This window comes from Myotis yumanensis, unplaced genomic scaffold (genome assembly GCF_028538775.1).
Source record: "Myotis yumanensis isolate MYYU_CA2020_CCGP unplaced genomic scaffold, mMyoYum1.0.hap1 SCAF_3, whole genome shotgun sequence".
NCBI classification, from domain to species: Eukaryota; Metazoa; Chordata; class Mammalia; order Chiroptera; family Vespertilionidae; genus Myotis; species Myotis yumanensis.
The window spans coordinates 40,103,343-40,119,881 of NW_027223754.1; the positions used below are offsets into that span (position 1 = coordinate 40,103,343).

At 38.8% G+C, this 16,539-nt stretch overlaps 1 protein-coding gene across 2 annotated transcripts in view; it reads right to left on the reverse strand.

Moving 5' to 3' along the window:
* The window catches only part of UBAC2 (UBA domain containing 2), a 185,749-nt gene that overhangs the window by 51,348 nt on the left and 117,862 nt on the right, over positions 1–16,539 (reverse strand). For both annotated transcript variants that reach the window (XM_070408663.1, XM_070408664.1), the window contains exon 6: positions 14,987–15,034. In XM_070408663.1, the coding sequence (XP_070264764.1) occupies positions 14,987–15,034 (48 nt within the window). The remainder of the gene's footprint in view (positions 1–14,986; positions 15,035–16,539) is intronic.

Here is a 16,539-nt window from a genome sequence, read left to right on the forward strand (position 1 = left end):
GCGGGAAGTAGGGGTGGAGCCAGCGATGGGAGCTGGGCAGGGGCGGAGCCCGCAATCGCTGGGTGGCTGCAGCTGCGGGTCGCCGCTGCCCGAGCCTAACGCCTCGGCCAGAGGAGTTAGGCCCGGGCAGGGGCGGAGCCCGAGATCGCCGGGCGGCTGCAGCTGGAGGGGTCCCCTGCCTAGGCCTAACACCTCGGCCAGAGGCGCTAGGCCTGGGCAGGAGCGGAGCCCGCGATCCCGGGGCAGCTGCAGCTGGGGGGGGTCCCTTGCCCAGGCCTAATGCCTTGGACAGAGGTGTTAGGCCTGAGCATGGGCAGAGCCAGTGATCGTGAGCAGGGGTGGTGTGGGCGATCGTAGGGAGCTGGGGGTCCCCTGCCCACCCTGATCTGGGACACCCTTCAGGGCAAACCAGCTGGCTCCCACCCGTGCACCAGGCTTCTATCCTATATAATAAAAGGGTAATGTGCACATGCAATTTTTTTTTCCCAAATATATTTTATTGATTTTTTACAGAGAGGAAGGGAGAGGGATAGAGAGTTAGAAACATCGATGAGAGCGAAACTTCCATCAGCTGCCTCCTGCACACCCCCTACTGGGGATGTGTACGCAACCAGAGTACATGCCCTTGACGAGAATCGAACCTGGGACCCTTCAGTCTGCAGGCCGACGCTCTATCCACTGAGCCAAACCCGTTAGGGCGGTAATGTGCAAATTGACCCTAACAGCAGAACGACTGGGAATGACTGGTCACTATGACACACACTGACCACCAAGGGGCAGATGCTCAATGCAGGAGCTGCCCCCTGGTAGTCAGTGCACTCCCACAGGGGGAGCTCTGCTCAGCCACAAGCCAGGCTGACGACATCACAGCGGCGATAGTGGGAGCCTCTCCTGCCTCCTCAGCAGCTCTATAGATGTTCAACTGCAGCTTCGGCCCGCTGGCAAGTGGACATCCCCCAAGGGATGTATCACTGCCAGCTTAGGCACAATCCCCCGGGGAGCAGGCCTAAGCCAGCAGGTGGACATCCCCCGAGGGGTCCCAGACTGCGAGAGGGCACAGGCTGGGTTGAGGGACCCCCGAGTGCACAAATTTTTGTGCACCGGGCCTCTAGTCCTATATAATAAAAGGGTAATATGCAAACTGACCCTAATGGCAGAATAACCAGAACGACCACTTGACCAGTCACTATGAGGCGCACTGACCACCTCTCGGTCCCTTTCCCTGGCTGGCAGGCTCCCTCTGTTCGATGGTAAACGGGGAACCAGGGGTAAGTGGCTGGGAACGCAGGCAGTGCCAGGCCAAAGCTCCCGCCCCACCAGTCGCACCACACACAGAGGGCGACTTGGGGCGGGGGGTGGGAGCGGGGCTGGCAAGCAGGTGGTAACGGCCAACCTCTTGGTTCCTCCCCCTGGCTGGCAGACTCTGACTGCTCGATGGCGAACAGGGACTGGGGGTGGGTGGCAGCGGGTGGCAGGGCTGGCTGCGGGCAGCCAGGGAAGATGGCCCTGATCACAGGCTATGCCTAGGGACCATACCTGCGCATGAATTTCATGTGCTGGGCCTCTAGTATATATATTATATTCATCTTTTTACAAAATTTCAAAACACAAAATCTAGTATTTTCTGTTTATGGGCACATATGAGTACAGATCCAAGGACAGTGGTTTCTTCAACAGCAGGATGAGGGGTGAGAGGGAAGAGGAGGTGTGTGTGAAGCAGAACTACCTATAACAAATATACCTTTTTTAAAAAAGAGAGAGGAGTAAATATGGCCCAAAAAAGTATAAATAAACTGGAGGTGAGAAAGTAGAAATTCCTTTTCTGAAGTTTTGGGTAGGGAGAAAAACAGAAAATGGAGCTGTAAAATGGCAACAAAATATGAAAAAAAGTGATCAGAACAGTGAGATTTGAATTAAATAAAAAATTAAATGTTTTCATTTTCATCTCAAGGTATGAATGTAACCATGATTGTGAACGTGTCCATTTCTCCCTTTAGTTCTGTTTGTTTTTAATTTCATGTATTTGGAAACTGTTCATGTATGTGGAAGCTATTGGCATATATACCATTATAATTGACCCTTTTATTGTAACAAAATATATCTTTGTTTTTAGTAATACTCATATAGAAACCTACTCTAGTCTGATATTAACATGGCCATTTAAGCTGTTTCCATGATTTATCTTTCTTCATCCTTTTACTTTCAATCCTTCTTCTGTCTGTGTTCAAAGTGTGTCTTATAGATAGCACATAACAGTTTCATGTTTTAAAATCTAGTCTGACAATCACTGCCTTTTGATTGAAGTGATTAGGTATTTATATTTAAAATTCTTATCTTGATATAGTTGGTTTTGCTATTTGATTTCTATTTGTCTTATCTGTTTTTTTATTCTTCGTTCCCCCTCTTCTATTTTAAAAACATTTTTTGTGTTAAATAAATATTTTAAATTTGTTTTTTAGTAATATCAAGGCATTTTTTTCTTGTGTTTGCTTTAGGGAATTACAAAATGCATCTTTAATTTGTCACAATGTGCCTAGAGTTGATACTGAATTACTTTAAGTAAAATATATTGTAAGAATATAATTCCATTTAACTGATGTGCTACTATTTTGTCTTACATATTATACCTATATACATAATAAATCCATCAACACAGTGCTATTTTTTGCTTTATGCAATTATGTCTTTTAAATAAATTAGGAAAAAAATAATTAAAAAGCATAGCTGCTGCTGTACTTACAGAGTTCACAATTTAGCCCTGGCCAGTATACACCAAAAGGTTGTGGGTTTGATTCCTGGTCAGGACGTGAGAAGGAAGCAACTAATTGATATTTTTCTCTCTTTCTCCCTTTCTCTCTTAAAATCAATTTTAAAAAAAGTTCACAGTTTAGTAGAGGTTCTTAATTTTTTTTTTTTGGGGGGGGGGGGAGGATAGGTTATAGATTTCCTCAAGAAACTGATGAAGGTTAAAAATTGCCCCTTCTCTGCCCATATCTACCCCTGCCCCCACCATCATCTATATACTTACAAAATGTGCATTCAATTTTAGTCAGACTATATCCTATGAAGAATCAGAATATCCTATCCAGTAATAAACAAATATATTACTGCAACTTCTGGCAGGGATAAAACAGGGCTTTGGTGCTCATTTGCTTATATTTCGATCCTAAAAGCTGCTTCCCACTTGAATGTACACTCTGGAAGGGGAAGAATTTTGGTTGGTTTTGAACACTATTTGGCCTCTGTGCCTAGAACAGCGCCTGGCACATATTAACTCCCCCATGTGTATTTGCTGGGAGAATAGCAAGTGAATAAATGCTCCACAAAGATAAATATGTTATCTTAGGTATTTTAAAGGGAAATTGGAACGTTGCCTGGAGACACACTGTTTTGATCCTAAGTTTATACTTTCCCATATGACAAAAAGGTAGTGTTCACCTGTCTATGCCTCTGGTACCCCAGGAGGACCTCAAGTCGTGAAATAAATGAACTGCTATTGTAAAATGTTTTAGGTACTCACAAAGTATTAAAGTAGAACGAGCTAAAAGAGTTTACCTTTCTATAAATATTTATAATCACACCACCTTATTCAATGAGAAGATGGGATAAGAATAAATATATTAAATTTTATCTGTTATATCTCATTACTACCAAAAGCTTCGAGATAGTATCAATTACTATATTCTACCTTACATTTACATATTACTTTTTACTTTCATTTCTATTATTTCATAAACCCTTATCATAGTGGGAGTTCTGAATGAGAGTTTTCTAGAAATTCAAAGTTTGTGAAAAAAGAGGCTTTAAATATAGACCATCTGCTCCGATTTGCATGTCATGCTAGGAGGAGCTCTCAGGAAGGGGGTCTGGCCGGCCTTCAGTGCTGGGAAGCCCATGATCCAGCTGAGAGGCCAGGACAAGGGAAGCAGCAGTGGCAGTGGCTGGGGACGGGCAGGAGTCAGGTTTCGGACGACGTGACACAATGAAAAGGAACAAGTGGCACATGTCTGGGAAGGCCAGCTGGCCCTGGAACCAGAACATCTAGCAGCAGGGATCAGGAATCCACCCCACCCCCTCCTGGGGAAAGTGGGCCCAGGGGGCAGGCAACCAGGACTAGAAAGTGTCATGCGCCATGTGCAGTTGAAAGCCTGGGCCAAAGAGCAAGGCCACAGCTCTGGGTTAGAGCTAGGCGCTCCCCATAAGCCAACAGGAGAAACTATTACCACACAAATCTCACTGAGAATGTAAAACAAGGGAATTGTTTTCTTTTAAGCCAATAATAAAAGTGGACATCAATCACACACTCCAGATTATCAGTCCTTTTAGACAGGGAATCATGAAATATTGCTCCTCAGGCAAATAAAGAAGTCAATTTGCTGGGTAGAAAACATGCAAAACACTCTTAATTATAGACAGCAAACCTCACTGTCCTCTCATCTTGTTCAGTATTAGTGTGAAACCACAGCAAGCAAAGATGAGAAATCATGACCTGACAATGACTCCAGGTGTTTGTTGATCTCTTTCTCCAGCCAAGTGTGGCTGAACAAAAGCCCACAGAGCAAACTGCACTGCCAGGGTCCTTGCGTGACACGGCTCCAACATTCAAGAAACCTATCATCTAATGGCCTATTAGGACAAACACAAGGGGTTGTTTCCCCAAGGGGCAAAATAATGCCTTCTCAAGACAGGGAGGAGCCAAGGGAATAAATGCTCCCTCATACATGGACCCTTTAATACAGATTTCATTTGCACTCAAGTCCTGAGGAAACCAGACCACTGAGGCCTCATTTATTTATTCAACACATACTTACTGAACATCTATCATATCCCAGGTTGTGTTCTAAACACTGGGATGCAGCAGGAGCAAAAGAAAGAAAATCCCTGCTCTTATGGACCTTACATTTTCCTATCACTCTTCTTCACGGGAAATCCTAAGAAAGAAGAAAGGAACATTGGAATATGTAGGCAAATTAGGAATGCCTGACGCTATTTCTGCCATTTGTGATGAATTATGAAATGATTCTGTTCATGGCAAACAGGATCATATGGCTTTAGCACTTACTGAAAGAGTCTTACTATCTTGTTCTTTGTCAAGTTCAAAAGTGACCCAGATGAACTCCCTATAGCTCTCTTATCTCTTTCAATATAATTTGAAGTATCCAATTAAAACACTGAACATCCTTCTGAATCTTGGGTACCTGAGTTGGAAGAGGGACAAATTTTAGACTAATCACAGACTATTTGTTCCTAACAAATTATCTTAGAAAGCTGCTCTAAGCTTTCTGTTTTGGAAAATTATATATCAGGAAGATTTGGTTAACTGCATAAAGCAGAAAATTGCAAATAACAGTGGCTTATATACAACAGAAGCTTATTTCTCCCTCATGTTGAAAAAAGCTCCAACTATCTTAATTGCATTCCAGGCAGTAGGAAGAAAATAAGGAAGCACAAAAGAATAAAAGGCTACTACTGTAAGGGGCCTCCCCAGAAGTCTCACCAATATGTAAGTTTACAGCCTACTGGCCAAGATTTAGTGTGATGGCTATACCTAGATGCAAAGAAAACTCGGAAATAAGATGATGGTTCTGTTTCTAAGAAAAAACACACAGGGAGACAACTCAAGTCTCTAGCATATGAATTAAGCCTTAATTTGGTACTTTTTAATATCTCTTTTAACAAGGAGACCATCCCCCTTTAAAATTATATTCATTTTAATAAGCTGATTCAACAAACTAAAAATTAAGAGGAAAATATGTTTATATTGAAACTTGTTTCTTACATTAGACTAAAAAATAATATACTAAAAATGAGTGTGAAGATCTAAAACAACTTGCATTTTTGAGAATAAATTCAGTGGTGAAAAACTCAATGCTTTCTAAGACAAGTAACAAGGCAAGGATGTCCATTCACCATTTTTATTTAACACTGTACTACAGGTCCTACCTAGTGCAGTAAGGCAAGAAAAATAAAAGGCACAGGTTAGAAAGGAAGGAGTAAATATATGAGCAAAACATTTCCTGATAAGATGGTATGTAGAAAACCCTAAGGAATTCACAGAAAAGCTATCAGAAATAATAAGATTGAGCAAATTGCAGGATATAATAGCAATATATAGATCAATTTAATTGCTATATGCTAGCAACAAACAATTGGAACAAAAATTACATAAACAAGTTCCACTTAAAATAGTATCAAGTCCACAAGCCCTTTGGAATACATTTAATGAAAGAGTGCCAAAGGGAATTAAGCTCCATCTTTTAAGTTAAAGCAATTTGTGGGCATATTTTAAAGTCATCACAATGGCAATCCTTCCACTGATCTATAGTTTTGATGCAATCGCAAGCAAAGTCTTAACTGTTTTTTTTTTTCCTTTTCTAAAGAAATTACAAGCTGATTTAAAAATGCAAGGAGCCCTAGCCAGTTTGGCTCAGTGGATAGAGCATCAGCCTGTGGACTGAAGGATCCCAGGTTTGATTCTGGCCAAGGGCACATGCCTGGGTTGTGAGCTTGATCCCCAGTGGGGGGTGTGCAGGAGGTAGCCGATCAATGATTCTCTCTCATCACTGATGTTTCTATCTTTCTCTCTCTCTCTCTCTCTCTCCCTGACCTGGGCCCCAGCCAGGGAAGAGCCTGAAACCTAGGTACATGCCCTTGGTCAGAATTGAACCCAGACCCTGTGGTAGGCAGGCTGAGGCATTATCTACTGAGCCAAACCGGCTAGGGCAGGATATGATATTTCTTAGCCCCTCCAGCAGCAGACCTTCGTTTTTTTCTCCAGGAGTGAGGTAGAAAAACCCTACATCACCTTCTTGGATCTTATTACCCAAGTTACTAAGACTATTACCAGTGGCATACAGGGAGCTTAGCCAATGAGCGGTCAGAAAAAGTGTTTCCTCTGTAGTTCACACGGATCGCTGGCTTGGCCCCCCGCCCAGGTCTGACGCCTCTGGCTCAGGCATCAGGCCTGGGCAGGGGACCCCCATTTCCCCCCCGATCACTGGCTTCACCCCCCACCCAGGCCTAATGCCTCTGGCCCAGGTTTTAGGCTTAGGAAGGGGCCACCTGCAGCTCCGATGGCTGGCTCTGCCCCTGACCAGGAGCCCCCTGGCTCAGGCCCTTCCTATGCTGCTCAGGGCCCATACGGGGCCTCCCTTGGAGTGACCTGGGTGCCGATGATGTTCCCGGGACCCAGGCCACTGGGCGCCTGTGTATGCAAATTAACCGCCATCTTTGTTGGGTTAATTTGCATACTCTCCTGATTGGCTGGTGAGCATAGCGGAGGGATGGTCAATTTACGTGTTTGTCTATTATTAGGTAAGATTGTGACATAAAGAAGATCAGGGGTTAAATGGGGAGGGCTGTTGGGTGAGAGGACAGAGAGCAAAAGGAATAAAAAAAATGTTCAGGGTGAGGGGACAATTTTCTATCCTGATGTGGTGGTGGTTATACAACTGTATACAATTACAAAAATTCATCAAATCGTACCCTTAAAATTGGTGAATTTTATTGTATGTAAATAAAACTTTCATAAATTCAGAAAAAAAATTTTTTTTTTCATAAAAAAGCAAATGTGAAGATCTAGAAAGATCTGGACATTTCTAGACACATTAATCTTTTAAATTCTATAAAAGAGGCAAGTTTTTAGCAGACTAAAAACAATCTTTACCAACAAAAACTTCTGATACCTTGAAAACATTTCCAGCTAACATAAACTAACATGAGGAGACTTTTTGATAAGCTATGCTATTGTTTATAAATAACGCGTATACTCCAAATAACATGTATTTATTTTACCACAGTCCTTCCCTATATATTATTATCAAGATAGAAGAGAACTATCAACACAATCAGCCCCAAAGAGAAAGAAACATTAGATACATTTTAAAAAAATCAGTTTAAAGAGATTAGTTCAAGGCTTTCCATCTCAGTAGGAAAACAATGTAAAGACCCCTGGGGAAATGCTCTATGCTGCAATTTACATGATCATCTACCAGTAACCATCTAAAATTAAAAAGGATGGCTGTTTTCTTGACAACCTCTTCTCTATCTTTATTTCTTTTTCCTTTGACCAACAGCACTACTAAACTAGCTAAATATATTTTAAATTATCCTTTAAACTTTCCCAAAGCCATTCTTTACTTTCTTTTTCTTATACACGACAATGAGAGAAACACTGTTGAGTTTGTTGAAGGTAAGGTTTGAGCTGCGTCTTTAATCCATTAGGAGGAGGACCAGTTAAATATCTTGATGAACTTAGGAGGGAAAGTATAGCTAAAAGTAGAGGCTGCCAATGGGACAAAGTTTTCTTGGATATTGGTTGGCCCACAAAATTCATATGGAAAGCTGCAGAAAGCTTTCATTGACATGTGTCTTTCAGCACCTCTGCGTGCTTTTAAAATTTCTTCATATCCAGGATCTCTCTCCAGAATCCTATCTCCACTGATGATCAACAGGGCCTCATCTCACTGGTATAGCAAAGGGAAGATCTAAGAACAGCTTTGTACATAAGTGTCTTGAAGTTGAAGCAGACATGGATGAGAGCCTTGAAAATTGCACTGTAGCCCTAACTGGTTTGGCTCAGTGGATAGAGCGTCCGCCTGCAGACTCAAGGGTCCCAGGTTCGATTCCGGTCAAGGGCATGTACCTTGGTTGCAGGCACATCCCCAGTGGGGAGTGTGCAGGAGGCACCTGATCGGTGTTTCTCTCTCATCGATGTTTCTAACTCTCTATCCCTCTCCCTTCCTCTCTGTAAAAAATCAATAAAATATATTAAAAAAAGAAAAAAGAAAATTGCACTGGACCAGGATGAGAGCACTTGGCCTTTGGTCCTGGCTCTATCACCTATCAGTTGTGCAACCTGATCTTTAAAATGGGAAGACCCAGTTCTCTTCCTCTGTAGAGATGGAGTCAAGAACCTAGGAAGGCAGCACACCTTGAAAGCATCTTGACAATCACAAAGTATCACAGTGTTTTATAAAACAGAGATTATTTTGATAATATTGAATTTTGAAACTCAACAATTATGTATAGAATGTAGACAAAATGCCAGACATTGTGCTAGGCACTAGGGATTATAAGAAATAATGTCTAACTCCTAAACTGGAGGACAGGGCTGACTCAGAAAAAACTTCAGAGTCGGGACTTAAATGAATATAATTTTTTTCTTGGAAAAGAAGGGACCTAATGATGAAAGAAGAATAGAGTTGAAAGAAACTGCATGTGGCTATGCAAAGCTATCTCTTAAGAGCATAGACACTAAAGCTAGGGAATCTGCATTTGAATCTTGTCTCCACTACTTATCCTCTTATATTCTTGGCAAATTACTTAAGTTCTCTGTGCCCCAGTTTCTTCATCTATAAAATGGGGATAGCAGTCCCTATATCATCAGCCTTTTGTGAGAACTAATTAAGATAATATTTCTAAAGTGCTTAGAAAAAAGCTATCTTAGTCTGCTTCTTCTAGGTTATATTGTATAACAAATTATCCCAAATTTCAGTAGCTTATCACAAAGATTTATTTCTTGCTCATCTTACATGTTGACCACAGCCCTGCTGCATGTGTCTTCTTCACTCTGGGATCTGGGCTTCTATCTGGCACAAGGTTTTCTCATGGCAAAGGGAACAGAACAATGGTGGAACCATGCAATGCCTCTTAAAACATCTGCTTAGAAAACATTCATTCCTGCTGCCATTTTTGTGTCTAATTTTAGTCATGGAGTAAAGCTTGATACTAATGGGGCATGCAGAAGACCTGTATGGAGGGACTCAGGAGAGGGGGGCATATTTTGAACAAACAAAAGTATTTGAAAAAATAACATAATCCATCACAAATGCCTGGTATGTATTGTGTTTGTTAAAGAAAGTGGTTGCACAACGGCACAGAATCCTGATATAGGACAAGATGTTTGGGAACAGTAAAACATTCAGGGTCACTAAATCAGATGTATGGTACACAGAGGTGAGAGAGGTACCTGAAGAGGCCACATTTAGAAAGAATTTGAAAGGAGGCTAGGTTTTTGACTACAGGTTAAAGATGTGTTGCAGTAATAAAAGTGTTTATGGCTATATTTTATAAGGCACTCTGTGCCAGTTTTATCAAGACAATGGTGTAACTTCATTTGTTTTCATTAAACATTTAAAAATCAAAGTCTACTAGTCACTCCCTTCCTTTGTAATCCCTGTCTAATAAAACATTCCTTGTCAGTCCTGGATTGGGTTGCAATTGCCTTGATAAGGCAGAGGACAGGTTTCTCTCAGTAGGCCAGGATAGGGGAAGGGGACTTGGAGAAGAAGGAAAGGCGGGCGGGGGGGGGGGGGGGGGGGGGGGCAGGGGTAGACAGAAAGCATGAGTGAATCAATGTTAGGGAGGAGGTACAATGTACTGATAAGCACTTGATTCAGTGTTGGCTTTATATATACTATTTAGTTATAAGAAGGTGAAAGCAATCTCTAAATATGAATGTTTTCTAATATCTTCACAAGCTCAACCAACCTCACAACTCTAAACAGCCTTGACTTCCTTCTGCAGCGTTTGTCCTCATTTTCAATGAACTGCTAGAAATAATCTCAATCCCTAAAATTCAACTGAAACCCCTGGGCATCAGATGTGTTATCTGACCTGCTACACTGTACCCTTCTTTGCTCAACCTGGAGAAGAAACGTAAGGGAAGAAAGGATAAGTAACAGAAGAAAAGGAAGCATGAAGAGAAGAGAAAGACATGAAAGGCAAGGGAAGGCACAGAGGACCTAACATCCCATTCTCATTCACTAAGGGAGCTCCAAAACTTACTCCAAAGTAGTTCAGATTTCCACAGACTATGCTAGTCCTTAATGTGATACCTTGACTTGGAAAGCCAATCAACATAAGGTTCTGTTTGGTGCTTTTTCTTTTACAGACACTACAGGACAATGTTTTATTTTGTTGTCTGTAAAACTACTGTGGGGGGTAGAGAGAAAAGCAAATCACAGCCTACAAATGAGCCATTCTGACTCCTTCAAAACTGCTCATTTTCCCCTTCTCCTTCTCTGATTACAAACCTTAGTAAGACTTCTATAATCTTGCACCATCACAAAGTTTTTTGTTTGTAAAGCTTGAAAGATCCCCACTACCTACAGAAAAAAATACATATTCTGACCACATTCAAAGTCCTCTAGGTAATCTGATATCAATCTATGTTTCTAATTTTATTTGGTAGGACAGATTTTTTTTCACACTAAGGGTGCTTAATCACAAGAAATAAAAGTCTAAAATATTGTACAAAACAGGTACAAACACAGGAAACGGGCAGAACGTAAAGGGATATATTGAAGGGGAGAAGCCTGGAATCTGAGAAATACAGACCCGTTTGTTAATTCACTCAAATATCTTGAAAGAAAACCGAATGATGAGAAATATGTGAATTGTAAGAAAAGAAAATCTGCAGAAGCAGGCCCTTTCTGTTTTAATCATGCCAAAATCAGCTCAGACTTCAGTTTTTGAGAATTAGGGTACATCCCAGTGGCAATGACTCACTATTATGATTCATAAAAATGGTAGAAAATGAAGAAGTGCAGACATAGTGCAGACAAAGTCTCACTGCAGAACCACAAACAGAACTTATTTATAAAGTTCAATAAGTAAGAAATATTTTCTCAAAGGAAAAAAGTATTAATGTGTAACAAGATTAGTGACTAAAATATATATAAAAGAGCACCTATATTTTTGAAGGTCTCTCACCAAAGACATTAAGAACAGTTAAACATCATGGTGAGAATATGAGGGAAGTAGGTGTATACTAACGTTTTTAAATTTCTTGCTTAAATGGAAATATTTCACTTGGCTGCTACAGCCAAGCTTTCCAATCACAATTTTGCAACGTTTCATAAAAACAGTAGTATTTTAAATATTAAATGTTGGTATTAAAAACCAGAATTGCCAATGAGTGCAACATAAAAACAATGTAACATAAAAACTTGTTATTAGTGATACATGTGAATAATCTCAAAGTAATCTTTAAGCAAAACTGAGTGCCCTTACCTTTCCTAAAGGAAAGGTAGCAGCTGGAATCTCTGCTGGAGTGACAGCTGTCCTAGGCAAACTAATTTATTACCACTCCCAGTAAGTTAACCACTATTTTCCCCTCTCAACCCAGGAAAAAATTTTAGTCCTTATTTCTTTCTGTGATACCACTGAAGACAGAGTGTTGGATCACACCTAGTAAAATATGACACTGATGCAATTTATCAACCTCCTCCTCTTTTAATCAGTGGGGCATTTTAAAGTTATTTATGATTATTTAAGAATAACTGACACAAGGAGCAAGAAAAACTAGCCTAACCCAAGTAATCCACCAATAACTAAAGAAAATAAGCTAAATTCAAAGCTGGCAGCTTTCCAGAAAACATGAGTAAAGTTTTTGGTTTCTATGACAGCAGATAACATATGACTTACGTTTTACACAAATGTCTTTTTTTAAAAAAAGCTTTCTCTCAAAAAAGCAACACATAATTGCCAGATTGAAATAAAATTACTTCCTCAACACAGACAGTATGTTAAGAAAATTAATGGCTATAATGCTAAAAGGAGAAATTCCATCAACAGGTTTTCTAACATTCCCCCCAAACACTGAATACCATCTGTGCATTTCTTTTTGGTAGTAAGAATTTTATTTTATTTTTAGTATTTTATTTAGCATTAAAACCAAAAAAAAGGAAGTCACTTGATATACATGGGGAGAGGAGAAGTCACGTTGAGTAACAGACATCTGGGACAAGCTGTGGCTTTGTGAATCTTAGACTTTGATCCTATAATCATTGGTGTGTAAACCAAATATTCACAAATAATTTTAATATCCTTTACAATTATCCTTACCTAAGTATAGCATATTATGTTAAATATTTCATAATAAAATGTATTTTCCTGAAAAAAAAAAGTCAGAAATATTAAGTTCTTAACAAGCACTGATATTATGGTACATTATGAAGAAAAACTGGGTCTGATTTTTTTTCACTAATATTAATTATTTGAAATAAACATTGTATCATCTGATTATGGTGGAATAATAATAAACAAGGCTGATATGAAGATTTATCAGATTTGTGTTCATGGTGAGAGGTCAATAACATTGGCTGAATTAATTACTGTAAAAAGTGAAGATTCATTTGGCTTAGAAGTATTTATTAATAGTGGGATTATTTAAATGCTAAATTTATCTGGAAATTACATTCCAAATGCTGTGTAATTCTATTTATTCTTCTGAAACAAGGGAATTTTATGTTAAAAATCTATTAAACTTCTGATTCTTAAAAAAAATTAAAATAGCACCTTATTACCTGTTAAGCATGTGTAGTGAAAAAAAACCTGTGCCTTCACATGTGTATTTTAGATTTTTAAAAGGATTAAAAGAGATGAAAAATGCAACTGCCAATTCTAGAGTATTGAATGTCACAAAATTAAACTATCTGAGGTGTCAGCTAGCTCTTAATTTAAACCAGGAGTCTGAAAACAGAATTAAAGAAAGACAATGAGATGTTTTATAACTGAATCACATAATGAGTTATTAAAGAAGTATTTGGATAATGAGAACAAATCAATCAATAGTAAATTAACACGATAAAAAGGCATACAATATGTTACTTCACAAATTCTTGAATGTTTTAGAAAAATATCCAAAACAGGAGTGAAACCATCACTACTAAGAGAAATAAAATGTATCATGAACGAAATAGTAAATTCTCATGCTGCTTTAATGATGAAAGCAATGAGCTATCTATTTTCACAGGCTAGTTAAGTAGCTGTCAATCAAACTAGTAGTTCAAGTGGAATGACATTAGACTAGGGAGAGCCTGGCAATTGTGCCCATGGACTCATTCTGATGTCAGGCTGTCTCTAAGTCACCACAAGTCTTAAGAATACCAGGTGGCTCAGATGGTTCAAAGACCTCACAGTGGAGTTCAGTGCTGTGGTCCTAAAGCAAGTCAGGTATCTGGTATCTTATGGAGAGGGAAACAAAGTGACTTCAATACCCAGAATTTTGCCTGGAAACTGTGGAGAATGAAGGATTAAGTTGTATATGAAAAGAACAAACACAAAGGAATAATACACAGAGCATAAAGGAAGAAGAGAAGTGAGCAGGCTTAAAATAATGACACATAGCCCAAAATACCATTCATCGGAAAACCAGTTATAGTGATAAATCACTTAAAGTGAAAACGTCTATAGTAGACTGCATAGTTATTTCCAAAGGTCTCTTTGATGTCTATACATTAGTATGAATCCATTTTGTAATTTTATTTGATGTTTCCAAGAAAGAAATTAAAACTATATTCCATATAGTTATAAACTTATATTTATATAAATTTGAGGGTTCAAATTTAAGTCATGGATGAAAAGTAAAGTTGAATTTCATGTTCTAGATGTCTCTTTAAATACCTCATAAGTAGAGTTTAAGACAAATGCAGCATGGGGATGGACGAGGTGAAGACATTCTAGCAAAAAGAATGAGGACACCACCCTAATCCTCAGGCTCATTCACTTCTCCCTCTCTGGCCGCACACCCCAATGAATCTTTGGTCAGTTCCAATCCACCTGACTTTCCACTTGGCCTTGTTTTTTTCCTTTGCATGACAAAGTCTCTTAACAAAACAAGAAGAATACCTCTTATTATTTTTAGTAAACCCAACTTCTTCATTTTCTTTTTCTGTCATTTCTTTCCTACTATGAGTTCAACTACTAATGTAATTTTAAAATAACACTGACAATAAACTCAGCTAAAACTTGCATCAAAGTTACCTTGAAAACTAAGACAAACAGGCCTCCTTCACCTCAATTGTCCATGTAATCAGCCTTTTTTTTTTTTTATCACTAAGGAAGCAGCATTGAGACAGAACCCAATATGGTTAAAAAATGTTGGAGAAAACTGAATATGACCAATAATCTAAATATGACATTTTCCCTAAAGTTTATTCAGAAAAGAGAGGGAATAGGGAAGGGAGGGAATCACACTTACAAGTCCACTTATGGCTACAATCCAGATGTAGGAACCAGAGGTGAAAAGCTATAAAAGAAAAAAAAGGCAACTAAAAATTAAATTCAACTGCCAGTCACAGCATACTAATGTTTACATAATTATAATCATAACCATTTATGTTAAGAATTACTTATATATCATAATATAAACAAATAGAAAATTAATAAATATCAATTCCATTATTTAAAAGAAAATAATATATATTAATTTTTCTCTTTTTTAACCAAGACCTCCACTCTTCATAGCTAAAATGCATTGGTTGAACCTGGCCCACTCCCATGTAAAGAAAAATAAGTAAAATTCATGCATATTCTCATTTACAAATGTAGATTAGTTAAGTAAAATACCACATATAAAGGAATTATTAGAATTAACAATATAAAAGTATGTAGTCACCATCCAATGTTTGATGTTAAATGATATGCAATATTAGCTCACATAATCTTCTCATTTTAATTTCTCATCACAGCTACTCTAAATTTAGATGGGAAGATCTCAAGTATATAGGTCCATGTTCAATGCTACTCTGTGTAACTGTTGATATTCTCATCCCAGTTCCTCCAAGGAACAGCAAACTAAGTAGTGATAATCAAAGTTAATTAATGGCAAAAGTAATTAGAATTAAGCCTCATGAAATCTCTCTCCCTTTGCTTTCTAAATCATTTACATCTAAGTGTTGTGCTCAGGGTTAAAAAAAAAAGTCCTAAGACATTTAAAAGGATTCCTGCAAGAAAGTAAAGATTTGTAATCTAGTGTTTGTTCACGGTTAGATCTTTAGATCAGGAATTTAAGTACTTCTGCTCAGACAGAAAAAGCAGGATACCCAGGTTCATTGCTGACACTGTGCTGGATGGAAACCTCAAAGTTCTACACATTTATACCAAGATACATGGAAAAAAAAGATACATAGAAAGAAGACAGACACAAAGGTAAACAATGACAAAGCACAAGTCAAAGGCCGCTGACACGCTCTGCGATTGCTAGCTTAAGTAGAAATGAACGTTGGTTGCTACTTTAAATTTAATCCCTTGATCTAAAATTTAATCCTTTGATCTACCACGAATCACTTTTCAGTTTAAATGACTGGTAGTAACAAGGATGAGAATTATTCTATTTAAAAGAAAATAGTTTTCTGTAGTTTTCTTCTAAAAATATAAAGAATAATAAAATAGTTAACACTTTCATAGCACTTCTGTGCCAAGTTGTGATCTTAATGCTTTTCACACATTAAACTTACTGAATCCTCCTAATCACCCTGAGTGGTAAGTCCTATTGTTAACTCTATATTACCCATGAGAAAACGGAGAGGTTAAGTAATTTGCTCAAGGTCAAAGAGCTGGTGGGTGGTGGAGCTGTGAGTATATACCCCAGTGGTCTGACTCAACAGCCCTGTGCTTATGACAGCTCCATTGTACTACGGCTCATACACGAGAAAGATGAATGTATCATTAATTCTGTTAATAAAAAATTATTTCCTTTGGACTCTTCAACCCCTCATTATATTGCATTTTTAGTCCCAACTGGGTCTCTGC